Source organism: Neovison vison, chromosome 7 (assembly GCF_020171115.1).
Source record: "Neovison vison isolate M4711 chromosome 7, ASM_NN_V1, whole genome shotgun sequence".
Lineage (NCBI taxonomy): Eukaryota > Metazoa > Chordata > Mammalia > Carnivora > Mustelidae > Neogale > Neogale vison.
The window spans coordinates 196999352-197020206 of record NC_058097.1 but is presented as its reverse complement, the minus strand read 5'-3'; the positions used below and the strand labels follow the sequence as shown (position 1 = coordinate 197020206).

At 56.9% G+C, this 20855-nt stretch overlaps 1 protein-coding gene across 1 annotated transcript; it reads right to left on the bottom strand.

The window, feature by feature from the left end:
* Positions 1-2317: 2317 nt before the first annotated feature.
* Positions 2318-20608, bottom strand: CD5 (CD5 molecule). Its single transcript, XM_044261164.1, has 11 exons — positions 20497-20608; positions 11973-12011; positions 9442-9747; positions 8887-8949; positions 8274-8612; positions 6063-6356; positions 5294-5419; positions 4527-4580; positions 3736-3855; positions 3054-3145; positions 2318-2775 (listed from the first exon to the last, which is right to left on the bottom strand). Exons 1-10 carry the CDS (start codon positions 20546-20548, stop codon positions 3057-3059), a joined length of 1482 nt encoding a protein of 493 aa, XP_044117099.1. The 5' UTR covers positions 20549-20608; the 3' UTR covers positions 2318-2775; positions 3054-3056.
* Between the last annotated feature and the right edge of the window lie 247 nt (positions 20609-20855).

The following is a 20855-nucleotide window of genomic DNA, read 5'->3' as shown; positions in this document are numbered from 1 at the left end:
GAAGAAGCACGGAATCTGAGAGGGCTTCGGCTGGTCACCCATGCACGGGCGCCCCTGCTGCGCCTTACTCTCTCCTCTCCCCAGGCCCTCCGCACACCTCTCCCTGCCTTGCATCTACCGCATGAGGTCACTGGGCACCTTCCCCCAGACCGCAGTGGGCCCCTTGCTGCAGAGCCAGCTGCCCGAGGACGTGCCCCAAGCGCCAAGTTCAGGTTCTTAGCTTAGTGGGAAGGACACTTTGCCAAGTTAGCTGGGGTGAGGCCCCTGGAGATGTCCCTTTGGCTGTCATGTTGGTCCCATTCAGGATTTCCAGATCCGAGCGGCATGATGACTTCAAAGCTAGGCTTGTCCCTGGTTACTCAGAGCGAGCTTCTCCTCTGGGTCCTCAGGCTCCTTGACTCAACAGGAGAACGCGCCTAAATCAGGCTGCACGCTCACATGCCCCTGACGGTCGGGTAGGTCACGTAATTCAGGCAAACGGGCCAGCGTCGGGGTGACACACTGAGCTCTACCCTCTCCGGCTCAGGGGCGGCCGCCCCCGCTCTGCTGGAAGGCAAGAGGGTGGACCTGAGGGGGCCCAGGCCCCAGCACAGCCTCGTCTGCAGTGAGGGAGGCAGCCCGTGAGTGGCTCGCGGTGGGAGCAGCCCCCGGCCGGGGCCTCTGGCCTGAGTCTTCCCGCCAAGGCCTGAGCGTGACCAAAGGCAACTCCAAGGCCGAGACGGTTCTTATACAACTGTTAACCGAACACATCTTTGTGGGGTGCCCCACCCAGGCCTGCCACGGCTTGGAAAACAGTTTTCTAAAGGGGCTTACACCCCAGTGCAGCTCCTTTTTTTGGGGGAGGGGGTGCTAAGTAGGTCATGGTTGTGTGGAGGCCATGCACGGTGACCGAGCTGGAGAGCAGAGAGCTTTAATGCAGAAAGGTGCTGGTAGGCGACATTGGGTGCCTCGCAGCCTCTGCCCTGTAGGGACCGAGGGCGTGCCTTGCCAAGATGGGCCGCTTGGCGGGCTGGCTAGTTTGAGCAGAGGGCAATCAAGACTCCGAGGGCTCATGAGAAACAGTTGCTCCTCCTTTAACTACATAGAAGAATCTAAATTGGAGGTCTTTCCAGAGATAAATTTTATCTGAGCAGCCCATCTGTACGGCAGGGCAAACATCTAATTACCAAACATCTGGTCTTCTTACTGTCCCATGAAGAACATTCCTTCCCTTTGCAGTCCCAGAGCCCTACCCCTTCTCCTTTGTTCAGGAAGGACGCAGAGCCCTCGCCTGGCCTGTCTTTGCAGTTTCCGTGTCTGTGTGGATTCCCTGTCCGCGCTCCTACTAAATTCGATTTTCTCCTGTGACTCTGTCTCATGTCAACGTGATTCTTTGTCCAGCCCGAAGGACCTCTGAGGGGACCGGAATTCTTGCTCCCCAACACCTCTCCCTAAAAGCCTCTTCTTAGTTCCCCTTTGAGGAACCCCTCACCCCTGCCAAGTGTAGGAAGGTGAACGGGTGCCCCTGCTTCTGGATGCCTAGCGTGGTCGGGGCAGACCTGAGACCTGGTTGGAAGGTGTGGGCAGAGGGCTGACCAGAACCTTCGGGCAATATAGTACCCCCGGATCCCCTGATTCTCCCCCACATCCTTCTAGTAACTTCCCATGTTGGCTTCTGTGACTCAGGCTGTGAAGAGCTGTTGCTCCCGGTGGAAACAGTGGCAGAGTGTGCGGAGGAAGCCCCAGACCCAGGATGCCTCCCTAGGACTGGTGCCCAAGGGCTTAGTGGGGCCTGGCACAGCCTCTGCCTGTTCTAGATCTTCAAGCTCCCAGCGAGATGTGCCCCTCTCGCTCGTCCTCCTTTCCTAGCTAAGGAAACCCGGGCACCGCAGGCTGCCGTGTGTGTCTGGACGCTCTGACCAGCAGAGACTGCTTCCGCTGAGGGAGTGAACGATTTAACTTCCAGAAACATCCAGTCCTGGTCTCTGACTCTCAGCTTAGAAGTTAGCTGTGATGGGCTGAAACCTCTTTAGCTTTGAACTTTAAACTGCTGTGTGAAACAAAACCCTACCTGGGCTGGGATTTACGAGGTGCCATCTCCAGGCCCTGGGCTGGCACGGCGCCCTTGGGCTTGGCAGCCAGTGGTCCCGGAGATCTAGTGCTCTCTGCTCTGGAAGGTGTCTTGGGTCGAGGGGCTGAGGGGCTCATGGAGGGTGAAAATGGGGCTCCGCGTCAGGTGGCAGCTGCCTGCCAGGTTGAGGCACTCTGTCTGAGGTGCACAGCCCCTCTGACCACGACGGCTGTACCGCTGTCCCCAGAGGGGTCCTGGCGCTGGACCCTGGACTGCGGAGGGGAGGCCCTTTAGCTCACAGGAAGTAGAAAAAGTGTTATTTACAAAGAAAATATTAAAAAAAAAAAACATTGGAGAACTGAGCCCCCCCCTTGCCCGCCCCACCCCGCGTCCCAGAGTGGAGTTTCCTTGCTCGCTGGGATCAGAGTCTGAGGAGAGAACCAGGTCCTCCGGGTGCTGCCCCCCACATGTCTGCTTAGGGAAGGTCTTGTTTCTGGGCTGTCCCTGTCACGGCTCCCACATGGGGAGGGATAGCCCAGCTGTGTTGGGGGTCTTCCCTGGTCTGGGATCCGACACCCACAGTGGCAGGGACAGAGGACATATCTGAAGGTCCCCTTGTCTCCGTCCATGTTCTAGCTGGGGCAGAAATCATTTCCAGGCAGCGGATGCAGACTGTTCTCAGGAGACAGGTCTGGCTCTTGATGTTTTGTGCCTGGTGCCTGGTTCTGTGGGGAGAGAAGGAAACAGGTCAGAGGAGGAAGCCTCACACCCCGGAGATGGTCCACAGAGGTGGGGGATAGGCCCCGAGCCCCTGGTTTCCTAGCTTGTGCTCTCTCCCTCTCAAATAAATAAATAAAATCTTAAAAAAAAAAAAAAAAAGAGTCAAGATGTGTAAAGCCCTGCATTCTGGACGGGCAGGATGGGCAGGAGGCGAGGACCCAAGGAGCTGGTGCTTCTCCGCAGGGCTGTTCTGGGGTCCTGGGGTCCCGGCAGCCGGGCTCACCTTTCACAGTCTCTGAGTCCCGTGCAGGTCGTAGTCACTGTCGGACGAGTTATCAGGCTGGGTAGAAACACGACGCAGGGCCCCTTCCAGAGCTGCAGAAAGGAAAGAGAGCTTTTGCAGCAGGCATACCCCACCAGGCGACCCAGAGAGAGCCCCTCAGCGTCCAGGAGCCCGCGGGGGCCTGCATATCACAGGGACTTTACGAGCTGGTGGCTTGACAGTCCGGTATCTGTTCTGATCAAATCAGCGCTGTTCACTAATGATACTGAACTCCAGGCTCCCTGGGGCTTAATTGTTCATGCCAGACAGGGAGCACTCAGTACAGGGCTTCCACGGGCCCCTGCCAGCTCTGTGCTGCCTGGAAGGAATCCAAAGGGCCTCATTTACCATCCGGCCCACAGGGCCCTGCGGAGACACTGGCCTGTTAGGTTGCAACAGTGCTGCGGCTAATGGTGTCCCAGCCTATGCTTCTCCTGAGCTGAGTGGCTAACAGTCTTGGGGTTGGGGGTGGGGGAGGCAAGCGGAGGACGGTGAAGGCTGGATCCCTTCCATACCCCGCTGGGACAGCTGTCAAAGGGCAGTGAGAGCCCCCTCTCCCCCAAGGCATCCCTGCTCCCAGTGATCACGTGACCCATGCTGCAACCCGCCTCCGCCCCAGAAGCAAGGGGAGATAGCTGCTTACCTGCATAAGCAGAGACCTGGGAGTTCCTGGGCGGCTGACTGTATTCATTCTCCACGTGCGAGACGGTGGCGTTCTCAGCCTGGGACCGGACGGTCGCCGTGTGGTTGCGATGGAAGGACACTGAGCAGAGGCAGGGGACAGTGTCGTTAGCCTCCCTGCTCTGCCCCTCCTCCTCCTTCCTGGTAGGGGCTTGGAATTTCCTGCTGTGGGATAACAGCAAGGAAAGGCAAGGGCACCCACAGCTTCTTCAATGCACCCCTCTACTCCTTTCTCCCTAGGAAGGTTCATTCTTGCAGGGGCCAGATTTTTAGAGCAGCTTGGGGTTGGCCAGCAGTCTGGTGGGGTGGGCTTTCCGCCGATCAGTCATTCATCAAGCATTTATTAAGCAGGGGATTGGAACACAAGTGCTAGGGCGATATCATCCCTCCTCTGCTGGAGCTAAGGGGCTTCGTACTGTAAGAGACTTCACAACACACCCTGCCTACCAAAAGGAAAGGAATGATGTGGAGTGGGAAGTGGGATGCATCTTGCAAAAATGCCCATTAAGGTTCCAATAAGTCCTGAAATAAAGAACCAAGTCTAATGTTGCTTAACTCACTGATTTCTAAATCTATGTGACCATGGATACCACCTGGTAACGTCTGTTGACCACGGTCCCACCTTGATGAGTATAGGAGTGGGGATTAGAGGCCTCAGGTAGTTGCTGGCTTCCAAGATGGTCAGCAGTGAGCCGTGAGCCCCGTGGACACTGGCTGGGGCTGAGGGAGGACCTTGCCTTCCAGGACACTTACTGTTCTGGTTCATTCCTGTGGGGCCAATCCACTGGCGCTGTTTCTTCTGGCGGACTAGGAGACAGGAAAAGCCCATGAGGACGAGGGTGGGCAGCCATCAGGGGAGGGAAGGATGGGGAGATGCTGAGGGAAGGGAGGCAGGAGGCGGCAGGTGCAGCTGAAGGACGGACTGCTGGACTTCACCCCCCGAAGCCTTTCGGGGTCTCAGTTTTCTGATTTGCTCAGAGGGTAGTTGGACCCACCTAGAGCTAAAGGAGCGTGTTGAGGGGGCTGCCTCTTCAGAAGAAATGACCATGGGGCATTAGAATAGAGCCTAGCACTAGGGACCTAGCCGACACTGCCCATCTCCAGGCCTTCTCTTTTCAGCTCCTCTAATCCACTTCCTGTCTCTGAATAGTTTTTTTCCAGAGTTCTGCCAGGCAAGGATACCAGCCCCTTATATTCACTAGGTGTGCAATCGCCCATTAGGCAGATGAAGAAACTGAGGCTCAGAGAGGAAGTGGCTCCATCAGCATCTTGCGCAGTTGCTAGGGGGTGGAGCCAGGTCCGGAGGCTGGGGGCGGGCCCCTGTTTGAAAACGGCCACGCCCCCTCCTTGGCCTGGGGGTGCTTCGTGTGGGCCAATCAGCGTTTACCATGTTCCTGACTTTCTCTTTCTGTTCGTGAGGGCCGGAGAGGGGCGGGGCCGGGTGGCAAAGCAGAGAGGTGCCCTCCCCCCCCGCCTCCCGGGAGCTTGAAAGGCAGGGGGTTTGGGGCACCCGCACCTACATTTCTTCACCAGCTTCCTGTAGGCGTGAGGGCCGCACACCACCAGCAGCAATGCCAGGAGCACAAGGGCCAGGACGATGCTCATCACGGTGCCTGCGCCCAGGCCTGCCGGGTTTGGGTCCTGGCCTGGGGGAGGCAGAGAGGTCAGGGCCGTCCTGCCCGGGGCATCGGAACTGCCTGCTCAGAGGAAGGCTGCTGGCCGGCTGCCTGGCTTCCCTGTTCCCCTCCTCCTCCCTCCTCCTTGCAGTAATTCACCAGCGTGGGCAGTCATACACCCGCCTCTCCACGCCTCTCCAATTCTCTGCTACCATCCATCTGTCTATACCTACCATCCAGCAATTCATCACCCAGCTGTCACTGGCCCCTCTTGTGACAATTTAACGTTCTACCCTTTGCCGGTTGCTTATAAGCGATCACCTTGCCATCATATGCTAATAGCTGTCCGTCTGTCCGTCCATCCATCCCTCTTTCATGCGCTATTCGATTACCATTTCTCCCTTGCTTTTCCGTCTTCCATCCTGGAAGACTAGAAGATAGACGGAGAGCTCTCTCATCCATTATGGCCAGTCTCCTCTTTACGGCTCGTGTTCATTGCTGTCTGTGCACTGTCGCCAGCCCCGTCCCCCCCACCCCCCTTTCCTTCCTTTTCTAAGGCTCTGCAACTCACTATCTAGTCCTTGAGCCTGTCCTTCAGAAACACGCTCACTGATTAGGTCCTAGAGGGAAAATCCAGAACGTCCCTCTGCCCCTGGGGCTGTGGCCAACTCACATGTGACAAACACCCTCTTGCAGCGGGTTTTTTTCTCTTGAAGCTGGTGGCACTGGGACAGCTTCTCCTGGGGACAGGAGAGGCCGTGGGAGGTCTTCTCGGCGGCATCCAGCACCCGGTAGGAGTTGACTTTGCCGCACTGCTGCTCCTGGCACACCTCTTCCCACCTCGCGGTGCCCTTGGCCCAGGAGACGTCACACAGGACTTCCCATTGCTTGCCCTGGCGCACCTGCACGGAGCCTTCACACAGACTGCTGCCCCCCACCAGGCGGCTCTGCACCTTGGGCTGGAAATCTGGAGAGGAAAAGCAATGGAGGGCAGGTGGCAGGTTTGGAAGGAGCTCCCTTGGTCCCTAGTCTATGTGCCTGACCACTGGAGCCATGTGTCGCCCCCTAAGCTGCCCCCCGCTGGCAGAGCCCAGCTATTGGGGGGGGGGTACTGGGATCACCTTCCTTTCTGTTCTTCCCTCCTTCTCACATCTTCTAGCATTTCCCCCAGAAGCTCTTTCCCTGGCATGTGTGGGCAACTGCTGGTAGCTATCCTGAGATGTGACATCATGGGTGCTTTTAGGGAAGAAGCTGGCGGAGTGGAGATACCCGTGGCAGCCACGGGAGGGGGTTGGCCTCCAGGCAGGGGAGGGTAAGGGAAGAAAAATGAGGAGCGGGCTCCCTCTGGGTCCACGTCCCTCTGAGAACCATCCTCTCCTCCTGCTGCTCCTTGGGAGACGGGAGGGCTTTTCAGAAAGGAGAAACTGAGGCCCAGGGATGGGAAACACTTCCTGCTCTGGGTCCTGGAAGTTCAGGGGTGGGACAGAACCCAGGAATCCTTCTGTCCAGCCTCCGGGGTGGCTTTCATGAAAGGACTGAATCCATTTCTGCTTGTCGGGGTGGGGCCTGGGCTCCAGAGCTGAAGCACACCTGTGCTCAGTTTAGAGTGAGCTGTGATCACACCAGCTTGGCCAGTTTCCATAGCAACATCCATCTAAAAGGCCCTAGTAAACGTTCTATTTAGCACAGAATTTCAAAGGCTAGACCTCCCCATCTGGTTTTGCAGGTTGTAGACAGCAGGAAGGCAAGGTGGGTCAGGGGGAGATACCCTGGGGGCCTCCATCTACCTGGAGGGGGCTGTGTCTTGCTAATCCACACCAGGTATCCAGGGGCTGGGTGGTGTTGAGGAGTGAGGACCTGTGTGCTAGCGGGAGAGCCCAGTGGTCCAGAGCAAGGCTTCCAGAAGTGTGCACACACCCCCCTAGGACCTTGCTGAGATGCAAATCGGAATGCACCTGCATTCCTAACCAGCCTGATGTAGCTGGTGCTTTTGGTAGTGGAGGCTTGGACCCCAGGCTCTGGAGTGACGCTGCTCGAGTGGAAATCCCTGCTAATGCTCTGTGATATTGGGCAAGAAATTTGACCTCTCTGAGCCTCAGCTTCTCTGTCTGTAAAGTGGGGATAATAATAGCACTCACCTCCTCAGGTTGTGAAAAGGAACGACCATCCTGGGAAGGTCTCTAGCACCAAGGAAGTGCTCAGAAGTCTGACTTCTTATAGTCCGGACTGGTGATGGGGGCCCACTCCCTCCCGAGACATGCTCTGATTGTTCTTACTCTGATCTGTGGCCTTTTCCTCCTCTGTTCTTCCCGCAATCCTGGTTTTGGGGTCCCTAAGACCTTCCTCTTGGGTCTCCTCCCCTCTGCCACACCCAGATTCATCAATCTTCCTGTCATGGTGCAGGAGCTTCTGCGGGGAGCTCTGTGGGGACCTGCTCGGGCTCCTTCTGCCTGCTGTGCTGGGGGGACCTCCTACTTGTCACCCCTGCTCCGGCCCCATCTGTCTCTGCGATTTACAAACTGCCCTCCTGGAAGGCTGGTCCCCCTCAGTGCACCACCTGCTCCGATCCTTGGCACGAGTCACAATTCCCACCTAAAAAGATTTCTCTCCTCGGTCCCAGCAAACAAACCCCTGAGGAGACCTTGCCTCATCCTGGAAGTCCTGGCTGATGCCACCTTCCCAAGCGGCGACCTGTGCATTTGAGCTCGTTCTGTGTTACTCTGCGGAGATTTCCGGGGCATTGGGTGGGAGTGTAGCCTCGCCCTCTGTTTCCCTCCCGTTCTCCTCGGTGCCCAGTGCCCTATGCTCCATGCAGGGGTTTCCGGGAACAGGTGATGGTGGATGATCTGGGGCGCCCCGTGGGTCCTCATGGGGTCTCACTCACCAGAACAGACAAGGGCCAGAACTTGGCCACCCTGATAGGGCGGGACTTTCCTGAAGCACTGCTCCAGGGACCCACAGCTGGCGTTCTGGATCTCCCATCGAATCGGCAAGGCCTTTCTCTCCCCCGGATCTTGGGTCCTGGTTGTCTCGGCCTCTGGCAGGTGCCTCAGGAAGGAGCCACAGTGGAGGGCCGCGCAGATGCGGTTCTTCAGGTCCTGGGTCCGGTCCTGGTCCTGCTCGTGGTAGCCGATGGCCCCCCCCAGGCTGCCGCGGTAGAACTCCACCACGCCGGCGCACCGCAGGCCCCCGGGCCCGGCCACCAGCTGCAGCCTGGGAGGAGCTGTGGAGGGACGAAGCAGGGAGCGGGTCTGAGTGTCGCCCAGCCGGCTGTGAGGGTGCGGGGGCTTGCTTGCTGCCGGCTTTTCAGCTCCAACACAAGGTCGAAGGAGAGACTGGCCGACCACCATGGGGGGTGGTGAGCTCCCAAATGTTGCTCAGGACCTACTTACACTAAACTTCATCATGTTCACCTGAAATTCCAATGCAACGGGGCATCCCATGTTCTTATTGGCTAAGCCCCGCACCTGCCCCCGGGAACCTCCGTATTCTCTTACCTGTGGGCTCTGGAGTGGTGGTGGGTGGGGGGCTCGTGGGAGGAGGTGGTGTCTTCGGAGGCTCTGCAACGAGATACTCCGGTGAGGGAGGGGCAGGAGCCCCGGGAGGGAGGACTGGAAGTTGGGGGGAAAGAAGGCAGGGTTGGAGGAGGGTTGGGGGTACTGGATGGTTTGGAGAAAGACCTAGAGGTCATGATTTAAGTGCTGCTTGCCCCATTAGGCCCACTTGATCCACACGTTGTCTCTAAGCATCCTGTGGGGCAGGGTGGGGGGGGGGCGGGCAGCGCCAGCCCATTTTACCGTTGGTCAGTGAGGGTTAAAAGGAGATGCTAACATTAGCAATGGCAGAACCAGGTTTTCAGTCTCTTCCAGCGCCCCCCCCCCAGCCTTTCCCCTCCAGTTCCCCACCAGTTTATGTGTCTGGGGGGGTCGTTGTTGTACATTAGGACCCCCCTTCCATCTGCCGGCTTGGGCCCCAGATCCCAGGCCCTGGGCAGCCTCCCCCGGGGCTGGTGCTCAGGCCCAGGGGACCCGTGTGGCTGGCTAGTCACCCACCTTGGCAGATCAGGCCCAGAGAACTCCTCTGTCTGGCCTCACTGTAGCTGCAGTTGGAGAAGGACCCCAGACGTCCGTAGCAGGTGACCGGGTGCTGGGGATTGTTGAAGTCAGGGAGGTGGGCCAAGATCAAGGCCTTCCCGCAAGCCAGGCTCCGGCAGAATTCTGAGGCCTGCGTGTTGTCCTCCCTGCTGTTTGTACCCTGGTTCCAGCTCCACTGAGACACTGTGTGCCATGTGGAACCGAGGAGGACCTCCAGCTGGCCCTGGCACGGCGAGTTGGAGCCCGTCAGTCTCACCATGTTTCCTGGGGGTCAAAGAGGTGTGTGTTTGGGGGGGGTCCCCTCCGTGGGAACCCTCCTCTGCCCTCTCCCCGCCAGGCTCCTACACAGCCAGGCTGTCTTCCATCCCAGGGGCTGCCTGCCTGGCTACCGTGAGCTTTGTCCTCGGGGACATGGCAAGGAGGGGGCCTTCCCAGACACTCAAGCAGTCCCCCAAAGATGGGTCCCTGGGGCTGGAGATCTCAGAGCAGAGGGGGAACTCAGAGCAGTGGGCAAGGGGGTGCTCAGGACCCCACTGTCCAGCAGGATCGCCCCACTCTGCAAACTCTGCTTCATTAGAAATAGGGCGTGGTGCTTGTTCTATTTTTCTCTCTCTGATTTCTCAAACCAACGTCATTGAAGTACGATTTAGACCCAGCGAAATGTGTGCACATGAGAGTTGTTCAGGGGAACTTGATGAATGCATGCACGTCTGGAACTACTGCCACACTCGAGAGGTAGACATGTCTGTCACCTGGAACATTCCCTCGTGCCCAGGTGTGGCCGATTCCCCTGCATCCAGCCTCAGGCGCGTACGGATCTGCTTTCTGTCGCTAGAGACGCGTTTTGCCTCCTCTCCTATGTTATGTACGGGGAATCACGCAAATCGTGCCGTGTGTTTGTGTTTCTGTTGTCCTGTTTTCCTCATCTGACCCCCTTCCTTCGGCATTCGGAGTTTCTCTGCATCATTACACCCACCACGTTCCCTCTGGTTGTGGAATGAGGTCTCGCTGTGTGCCTGTGCCACGATTTGTTTATCTAGCCACTGTTCGGCTGCTGTGAACAAAGCCGCGTGGGACGTTCCTGAGCCGGTGTCTGTCTGTGTGGGCACGTGTTCCGTTTCTCTTGGGTAAATACCAAGGAGTGGAATTGTTGGATCGTGGGTAAGAATGGGACGAGGGTGATTTTATAAAGCTCCGTGAAATAAAAAAGAAGGATATATATATATCTTTGTACCTGCATAGATTCTAGAAGGAGAGAAAAGACAGGAATCCATGTGGTTGTTACCTGGGGTGTTAGGGTGGGGAAGGACTGGGCAGATGGGGGACAGAAATGGAACTGAGATGCGTCACTGCAGATCTTTTTATATTTTTAAAGATTTAGGCCAGGCAACTGTATTACCTGTTCATGATTCCTTCCTTCCTTTTAATGTAAAAGGTTTTTCCAAGTGATTGGGAGGTGGAGGTTTTTCCCTGGTTGGAAACTTCTAGACAGGCTACCTTTTTCTGGGTTTGGGGCCCAGAGCACAGGGCTAGGGCTTGGCAAGGTCACTGGACTAGTTTGAGACAAAGGGGGTTTGTCCAACTCCTGACATCGGCAGGATATTCTGCCCCTTTCCCCCCAAGGGAGCTGACTCACCGAATCCTCACCAGGGAACAGATGTTCTCCCCATTTTATAGGTGGGGATATTGGGGCTTAGAATGGACAAAGCACTTGCTAGAGCTCAGAGCTAGGATGCCACTGCAGGGCTCCAGGTCCTGGACACGGGCCTGCTAAGTCCTCTCCAGCTCCTTCTGGTTGCACGTGGCTTCGTGAGACCCTCCAGCACATGTCTCCCAAAACACATTCAGCATGATGTTATCTCAGGAGACGTGAAAGAATGAGGTCTGGGGTGAAATGAGTCTGAGAATGGCTGAGTTAAAAAGTATTGAACAGGTTTTTTTCACCGCAGGACTTCTCAGAGCCTTTTCCAGGCCGGTATACGCAGTCAGTCTCCAGTGAGGGATGTCGCTAGTGTTGCCTAGCTTTTTCCAGTGCATTCCAGGAGCCCTGTTTGGGGAAACATTAGCTTCTTCAAGTGTGACCTTGAAGGCAGGGCATTCCACATACTTTACAGTCTGGAGCAGCCCCTCTCCACAGTGTCAGCTGCCAATGCCTTTGATTAGGGAGACCTGGCAGGACTGAGTAGGAAACAGGACTGTGCAGTGTGCGTTATGGGCCAGTATGTTTTCTGTGCATGGTGAGTGGGTCCCAGTAATAATTACCCCAAGAACCAGCATTCAGGTGGAGCTTTATGACCATTGAGGGCATCTGTAGGCATGCAGGCATCTAAATGTGTACGCTTGTGTGGGTGTCCATATCTGCGCGTGCTGGGGCACTCTCTTGCTCTGTGGGGGTGGGGTTCACTCTGGCAGGTCCCCCTACAGCCCGATGGAATCATGGCTCCCCACCATCACCCCCTGGTCCAGGCCTCTGTATGGCTCTTCCTTACCTGAGTTCTCCCGGTAGGGCCCCCCGAGGCAGGAAGTGACTGCGGAAAGGAGAGAGGAGGGTCAGGAACTTCCCTCTTGCCCCCCACCCCACCTCACACCCGCCCACAGCCTGAGTAGTGGTCTCTTCTGCAGCCCCCTGTATGGGGTTCCGGGTTCCATACTACACATCAGAACCCCCAGGTGGGTCATGAAACCAGCTCTGTGGGTTGCAACTATGCATGTTTTCCCCGTTTTAAAGCTTTACTCTTTATATAACCATCAGTAAAAAGGATTTTCCTCTAGTGCATAGACTATGAAGAGAGAATGTTAGAATACACGGTTGGTTGTGAGGATAAGGGAGCCCTTTCCCTGCATCTGGCTGCAGTGTGAAACCCTCGTGAGCACTGCTTAGAGTCTCAGAGAGTCTGAATTCTGCAGCTGTAGAGAACCAGAGGAAGGGCCGAGAGTGCAGCCGCCAGCATCATTTGCTACTTTCTAGCATCCTGGTGGCAAGATGGACATGACAGCAGCGTATCTTCAGTGGCTCAGCGTCTGGAAGAGGAAGTCAGCTCGGAGATGGGGGGGCAGGGCGCCGAGACAACACAGCCAGGCGGCACAGTGCCCGTCTGTGGCTGGGGCGGACGTAGGTTGGATTTGGGTGGGCCTGGGGGGGGTGCATTTGTGTGACCTCAGAGCTCCCTCCATGTTTGCCGCTCAGCTCTGTCAGCCTTAAAGTAGGGGCTCTGACTTCCCTCTGTCTGACCCCTGGGCTGGCTCCGTAGCTGGGAGTTGGGACAGTCAGGGTGACGACTTTAGGGAGTAAATGGTTCTCTTGAAATTGCTTTTGAGAAATTGTTGCCGCGTGTTTAGGAAAAAAAAAAAGTGTGTTTTAAAAAAGCCTGTTTTTCCCTGAGTGTTCTGGAGCTGGTGGAAGAATTGTAAGGGAAGACAGGCCCCCGCCAGCTGGCCCTTTCCTCCCAGCCAAGGCTCCCGGTAATAACACCCACATCGCACCGTGAGGTTTCCGCATCTGGTGCTCAAAGCTGGGGATGCTGGAGCCCATGGGGCCTGGGGCAGGCACGGGGAGGATAGTCAGGGAGCATTGCTGGCCTGGGGTGCGTGGAGAGCCAGACAAGAGGGCTCACCACTCCTGCTTCCCACTTCAGACCTTCATACTCCGCAGTCAACATTCATTATTAATAGCAGCTACCAATAATTGAGCACCTACTGTGTACTTAGCACTCAGGGTCGCTCCTGATGGATATCATTGTTACTCTTCACATGGCTTCATGATGTGAGTCGAATATATTCATGGTGTCGATGTTGGGAGAAGGAGAATGCCCTGTCCAGGGGGACACTGCCAGCACCTGCCAGGGCCTGGATTGAAACCGTGAGTCTGCCTTCCAAAACCAAGCTTGCGGCCACCTAGTTGTGCCTCCAGAGTGCCAAGTTGGGGGTGCAGAGATGAACACAGCCCAGACCCTGTCCCTGAGGAGGGGCTTGAGCCCCCAGACATTGGAGCCCTTGGGGACAGGGACTGGACCAGACCGTTCTCGCAGATCTCACACAGGATGACCTACGCCCCTTCAGAGAACATTCTTAGGAAAGACAGAACAAGCCGGAGAACCAAGTAAAATCCCCAAAATGCTCTTTGAGGAAGGGCGTCTAGGAATCCCAAGGCTTTGGCTCCCTCTGGGTGCCTGATACTCTCGGTAGAGCAGCATTTCCTGGATTGTCCCTCCTTCACCATCACCATCACTGTCACTGTCACCACAGTCACCATGAGTACCATCACCATCACTGTCACCATCACCATCACCGTCACCATCACTGTCACCATCCCTACCTCCATCACCCTCACCGTCACTACCATCGGCATCATGACCATGACCATGACCATGACCATCCCTACCTCCATCACCCTCACCATCACTACCATCGGCATCATTACCATGACCATGACCATGACCATGACCATCACCATCCCTACCTCCATCAGCCTCACCATCACCACCGTCATGATGACTGTTGGCCATCAACAACAACACCGCCATCACCATCACACCCATCACCGTCACCATCAGCCTCACCATCATCATCATCATCACCACCGGAAACACTGTTAGAGTTCACAGGTACCAGGCATTTACATATGTTAACTCTCTCAAACCTCACCACAGCTCTATAAAGTAGGTACTATTTTTTTTTTTAAGATTTATTTATTTTAGAGAGGGAGGAGAGAGCATGTGCTAGTGAGGTGAGGGGCAGCTGGAGAGGGAGAGAGAATCCTCAAGCAGACTCCCTATCCAGCACGGAGCCTGACGTGGGGCTCCAACACCCGACCCTGACATCACAACCTGGCTAAAACCGAGAGCCCGATACTTAACTGACTGAGCCACCCAGGCGCCCAAGTAGACACTATTATTTTAATCTCCATTTTATAGTTGAAGAAGTGGTGGAAGAGTAACTAACTTGCTATGCTGGAGGTCGCTGCTGGGGCTGGGACTCAAAGCCAAGACATCTGCCCAGACTCTGAGCTCTTGACTGCTGGGCCAAGCTGCCTCCCGTCCCTTCATCACTCTTGGCATGTTCACGGCGTACAGACCTGATGATTGGGAGTGAACTTGGAATTCCATTCCGTTAGTGAAACATGCCTTCAGGAGCCTTTTCTGCAAACTTGCTCTGTGATCTTGGCAAGTCACTCAACCTCTCTGGGCTTGGTTTCCTCATCTGTAAAATGAGGAAGTTAGATGCCACCATCCTCAGCTTCCTCTCTGTTCAGACTTCTCTGTTCTATAACCTTCAGGTCCTGATGTAGCTCAGTGGCTGGCAGGGACCGGGCAGAAGTGGTCAGTGAGATGTGTGACTGACCCAGAGCCTTCTGGATGCTTCTTCTTTCTGTCCGTCCAGAGACATGCTCAGGTTTTCATTGTCCAAGACCTATCTTCATTCTCTTAGCTGCTCCTCCCGGGGGTGTGACCAGTAGCCTCCTTCCCTGGAGCCCTGCAGACTGGACTCAGGTTCTCTCTGAGCCCGTCCGGGGCTGTGGCTTTGCCAGCCCCACTGTGTGGCTGAGGCCCATAGCTCTGTGGCTATAGGAGCTGCAAACAGAAGCCCGGAGACCCCGAGGCCCATGAGGGACGCTATGGCCATTTCCTAATCCGCCAGCCATGGCTGCAGCTGAGCAGCTGGGGCCAGGAATGAGAATCCTCCAAAGGCCCCCTTTCTCCCCTGCCCACCCCCCTTTGGAGTCCCCTGATGTCGGGCTTGGAGTGGCCGAGCCCAGGCTGCAGTCAGGGCTGAGAAAGCCCAAGAGAGCTGGCCAGCACCTCTGAGGCACCCTACTGTCCCCCCCGTGTCTGGAGCTCCAGCTTCCAACTCGTGATGGGTTCTGTAGCGTAACATATGGATTTTCACATGATGTGGGAGGCGTGGGGTTATAAATAGTCTGCTGTTCGTTCAGGTCAGGATTTGCACCAAAGGCGTTTTCCAGAGATCCGCAGAGTCGTTTGGGTTTGGGAATTGTTGGCGAATGTTCCGTGTTCGCGGTTCCCCTTTGCAGGACTCGGCAGAGCTAGAGCTTGGTCCAGGCTGGCCACCCCGGGCTCGCTCCCAGACCCTGGGATGTGCTGGGACCCGCGCACATCCTTTGCAGTGGCCACGTGCCGGGAAGCAGAGGCAAGGCGGCGGGGTCCTGGTGGGAGCTGGGATGCGACTGATGGGAACAGTGAGAGTGAACCCTCACGACACTCCTACTTGGTGCAACCCCAGGGCGAGCCCTTTGTGCGGGAGACCCCACTCCTGACAGCCTTACTGAAGGGGGCTGCCATCACTCAGTCTCCCAGATCAGGAAACAGAAGGACTTAGCCCGGTTTGGAAGTCAGATGTTCTATTTTTCCAACAATGAGTCCGTCTAATAGTCTGCAAACGTCTCATCAATTCACCGCGAACACCCCACGTCGGACTGCCTTTTGGGGGAGTTCTGGATTTTTCTTCCTTTCATCGTCTGATGAGAGGCTGACTTGGAAGATCGGAAAGCCCCTTTTCTGAAACAACACCAGTCAGCAGAGCGGGGTCTACCCCGCGCCCGTATCAAGCTCTAAGGAAACAAAGATCATGAAGGCCCCAAATTCTGCTTCTCAGTGGAGCACCAGAGGCACTGGCTGGTTTTTGATCACGAGTCTCTTTATGGGCAAGATACACAGAGAGTCACGCCGAGCTGATGCCAGGAGAAGCCTGGGGAATGGCGCCTGCAGAAGGAATGGCAGATTCGGGCCTCTAATCCCGCTTGCGGGGCCTGCGCCAACCTGAGGATGGGAGCCGATCACAAGTACTATGGCCGTCACGGTCTACATTGTGATCGCTCTCTCGCTGGTGGCCTGCTGTGTCCGATCGAATTTGCATGAATTTCATGCGACGTAGGCATCTCCACTGTGACAGAAACGAGCTCTCCGTTTTGTTCAGAACTTCACGTATCCCAAAGTTTTTTTCTACCCACGGCCCTGTGAGGAAGGGCCCACGCTCATTCTCATTTTCAGATCAGCAAACGGAGGTTCAAGTGACTTGGCCAAGGTCACACAGCTTGCTGATGGTAGTGTCAGGACATGAAACCACATCACCATCACTTTACAGGGCCCTACGGGAATCTACCACTGGGAGAACCTGGAGCCAGCTCACCCCAGGGTACAGATAGGGGAAACTGAGGCCAAGGAGGGAGGGGCTTACCCTGGGTGTTTCCATGGGTGTTTTTGGGGGCCCAGGACACTTTTTGCTTCTAACAGTCACCACCAATTGCCTATCCTGTTCCCACCGCATCTGTCCCAGCTGAGCCCCAAGGGAAAAGGGAGTTTCAGGGTTCCCGTGGGATGGAGGAAGTGATCTGGGGCTACAGTCCCTCATCTGCCACTCAGAACCCCAAACCAGAAATCTTTTCTAGTGCACTTGGCGGGAGGATGTTTGCAGCCCTTACGAGTCTCTCTTAGGGTGTGAGTTCACGTTCCACTGAATGGGAACGCGTTCAGTTAGTGGGTGTTGTGGAGACCTCGTTGGTGGGTGATGAGCACACAGTACACATGCAGTATGATCCATACTGGAAAATTCCCAAACACATCTTGCCCGAGGTCCGGGATGAGGGTGTGTGGACCTGGAAAGGTAGAGTGGACCATCTACCGTCCTGCCAGGGCCCACACGGCAGGCTCACTCACTTCCTATAAGCCGCTGCCCAAACATTATCCTCTCGTGAGACCCCCTGCACCCTCCCTGGGTAAGCACGGCGCCCGACACTGCCAACCCCCCAGCCCCACCCCACCCATGACCTCCCAGCACCCATGCCATCACTGTCTCCCCATCACACCTAGACTCTTACGTTGGATCTGCCAGGGCGGGGATTTCGAAGGTTCAGTTGTGCCCCCAGCACTTAGAATAGTGGCTGGCACATAGTAGGTGCTCAGTAAAGTCTTGCTGTTGGGATGAGTGAATGAACCAGATTTACAATTGTATTGACCTTGAAGGTGAGTGCCCTGGTCATCCCCATTTTATAGATGAGAAGGCTGAGATTCTGAGAAGCATTCTTGTCATTTGTAAGGGGCCCTACAGAAATCATGCCCCAGTCTGCACGACTCCAAGTCCCACAGGCCTTCGCACACAGGCAGGCACACACAGCCCCTCCGCACAGGCTCACAGGCACGTGGCACACATGCACACAGCATGCACACATGTACCCACACACATGCACACACCCAGACTAGTGTTCAATCAGTTCCATCGGGGGTGGAAACCCCTCCTTGGTCTCTGCGGGGATCACCCCGCTGGAATGCTGGAGCTGGGCAGAGTGACCGGAAGGGCCAGTGCTGGCCCCAGAGCCCCCAGATTCCTCTATTCCCCACTGGGGGTGGGGAGCTTGGGCTGCTGGGTGCTGGATTCTTTTCACCCCGAGCCAGCAAGGGCCTCAGCTTCTGCAGGCCAGGACAGCAGGCCGGGGAAGACTGCCCGAAGCTAGAGCCCCTGAGGCCGCCGTCTCCTATGGGTGCCCAGCCCTTCTTGGGCCTGTCCTGCCTGCTGTGTTCGCTCTTGCCACCCCTACGGGACGCGTCTCCCTTTTCTCTGCCTCACTCCTTCCTGCCTCCGAGTCTCCGAAAAGATGCCACCACCTCAGAGAGGCCCTCGGGGAAGAGGACTGGGAAGGAGAAGGCTCGATGGCCAGGTTGGCATCTGGCTAGACTCTCCACCACGTCCTACCTGACTTGTTCCCTGCTGACCCCGACCCTGGCGACAATGATGGTAATAGTAACTGGGACCATCAATGTTTCCTGGGCACTTAACTGCACTCAAACTGACATTCCTACTCAGAGCCTATAGTCATTGATTCGTTTAACCCTTACAAATCTCTAAGAGATATATACTCTTATCATTTCCATTTTGCAGAGGAGGAAACTGAGGCTTACAGAATGGTCCAAGGTCACTCAGCTGGCAAGTGGCAGACCAGAATACAAGCCGCAGAGCCCATGGCTTTGCCCCAGGGCTGGCTTCTGCAGTCCTGGTTGGGGGGCATGACCCTCAGGGCTGCCTGTGCCCCCCACCCCCCGCCCCAGCAGGTGAATCCCAGGCAGGTTGGAGCTAAAGGCAGCAACAGAGGGCACCAGCTGTCATACTACCCCAGGTGCATCATGGGCATCTTTGTGTCCCAAAGGTCCCCAAGTCACAGCCCTGATGGCCAGCCAGGAGACACAGCATCTTCGGGGTTCCAGTGGCCAGGCGTCCCTTCCCGGAATGGCTCAAAGGGCATGCGTGCTGTTGGCGTCCAGCCTCAGCCCTGACCCTTGGCATCCCCTGCCCTCATCATCCCCTGCCCTTGGTGAGGACATGTCTGCACAAGGTAATTGTGACTCGAAGCCCTTTTCCTACTTGTGGGAATGGCTTTGGTGTGTCTGAGCTCTTAGGGTTATAGGGGCCCCCAAGAGAGCAGGGGTGCTGGGCCGGGGTCGACCCTGGTCTCCCTAGATGCTGAGCCCTGAGCTTGGCTTCTCGGCTTTTCTAGAACTCCGGTTTTCTGACTATAAAATGGGGGACACTGGGCCCGCCTCCCTCCTAGGCTGTTGTGAAGCTTACAGAAGAAAATGGCTTTAAAGGCATTTTGAAAGCTGGGGGCCACGGAGCAATGGGAGGGTTTACCCTCCACCAGTTCACACAAACGCACCGGAAAGCATGAGCTCCTGGGGTTCTAGATGGTTCCTGCACTCCCGGGGAAGGTGTTGCCTCCCAGTCTCCCTGACTCTGGGCTCTGCTGGCCTCTGGGAGTTGCCTGATCCTGCGGGGAGCCTGGGTCCATCATGGGCTTCAGATGGGAGGCCCAGGGAGCAGGACCCCATGCCCATCCCCAGCTGGGAGCCTGGCCAGCCGCGTTACCCTGGTGGCGTCAAGACCCCAGTCTGAGGAATCCCCAGGGCCAAGGAGGCCGCAGCACCTCCTCGGGGGGGGTCCCATCTCTGGGCCTCTGCCCGGGGACAGAAGGCGTCTTGTGTATCTTGCGCTCATGTGAGAAGAGCTGTGTGAACACATGTGCACCGGGACATCATCACAGATGCACGGTGGATGGTAAACCTGCATTTACGCACACACACACACACACCCCTTCTCATACACACACACACACACACACACGTACCTACTCACCCTACTCACCAGCCTGTCTAGGAGGGACTAAGCCTCCCTGATCAGGTAGCCAGTGGTCCCCAGGTCCTTTCCCTCCAAACCAGGAAGCGATAGCCCCCCTGTTCCCACCTGGCCTGAGGTCAGCATCTCTCTCGCCCCGCAGTACCCTCCAAGCCCTTGCAAAGCGGTCAGATCTCATCCAGTTCACCCTCGACGTGTCATAAGTGGGGAGCCCGCCAGCTTCCATGGACTCCCTCCCGGCAAACAGGAGGCCCCAGGCTCGCCCACCTCTAGCCTGACCCCCAGCCGAGCTTCTCAGAGGTCCCAGATTCTTCCACACTGGCCCTGGGGACCCAGGTTCTGGAGCCTCTGCCCTGGGCCTGGAGTGAGAGCAGACCCAGTGGGTGCTTACAGCCTGGCTGGCCCGCCGGGCTGCGGCTCCTCTGGGACAGAGTCGGGGGGACTTGGAACTAGGGGAGCATCTTTGACACATGCTCAGCTGCCTTCTCAGAGGCAGCCCCCACCCTGCGGCGGCCCACTGTGCTCAGAGTGCCATCAGAACCGCCCAGGAGACCATGGCTGCCCTGGGTCTGGGTGTACTTAGGTCAAATCTGGGCACTCAAGGTGGGCGGGGGGAGCTGGATGGGGGCTGAGAGTCTGATTTTGCCTGGGTCCCACCTGGAAGGGTGCAGGAAGACCCCCACAGCACAAGAACAGAGCCGAGCTGGGACAGGTGGTAAAGGGACGGTGGGGAGACAGGCAAGGTGGCCCCAACCCTCCCCGATGCTCCTGAGACGGGACATGTGCTGCGCCTGCATCAGACCAAGTTGAGAACTGGCATCTCCCCGCTTGCACCCCGAGTCCCAGGAGCTCGGTACATGCCTCGGTACTCACCCAGCACCCCCAGCAGGTACAGGGCGACCAGCGACGGCTGCTGGGACCCCATGGGCACGGCCTCCTCCTGCCTCAGCCCTGGCAAGCTCGGCACCTGTGGGCGAAAGGCGTCTCGTCCTGGGTCTCCCTCTCGGGGAGGGGTGGGGGTGGTGGGCAGGCGCGGGCAGGGGTGTGACAGGGAAGCAGGCGGTGCGAGGCCTGCGTCAGCCGTGTTTGAAGTTGAACTGTCAACTTCCTCCCGGTAAAACCATCTGCTCCAGTTCGAATGGCGGCCCTGGCCTCTGACAGCTTCCTGCCTGAGGTGCCCAGGCTGGGCCAGTGGTCCCCGACCACACCGTGCTGGGACGGGGCCGCAGTGT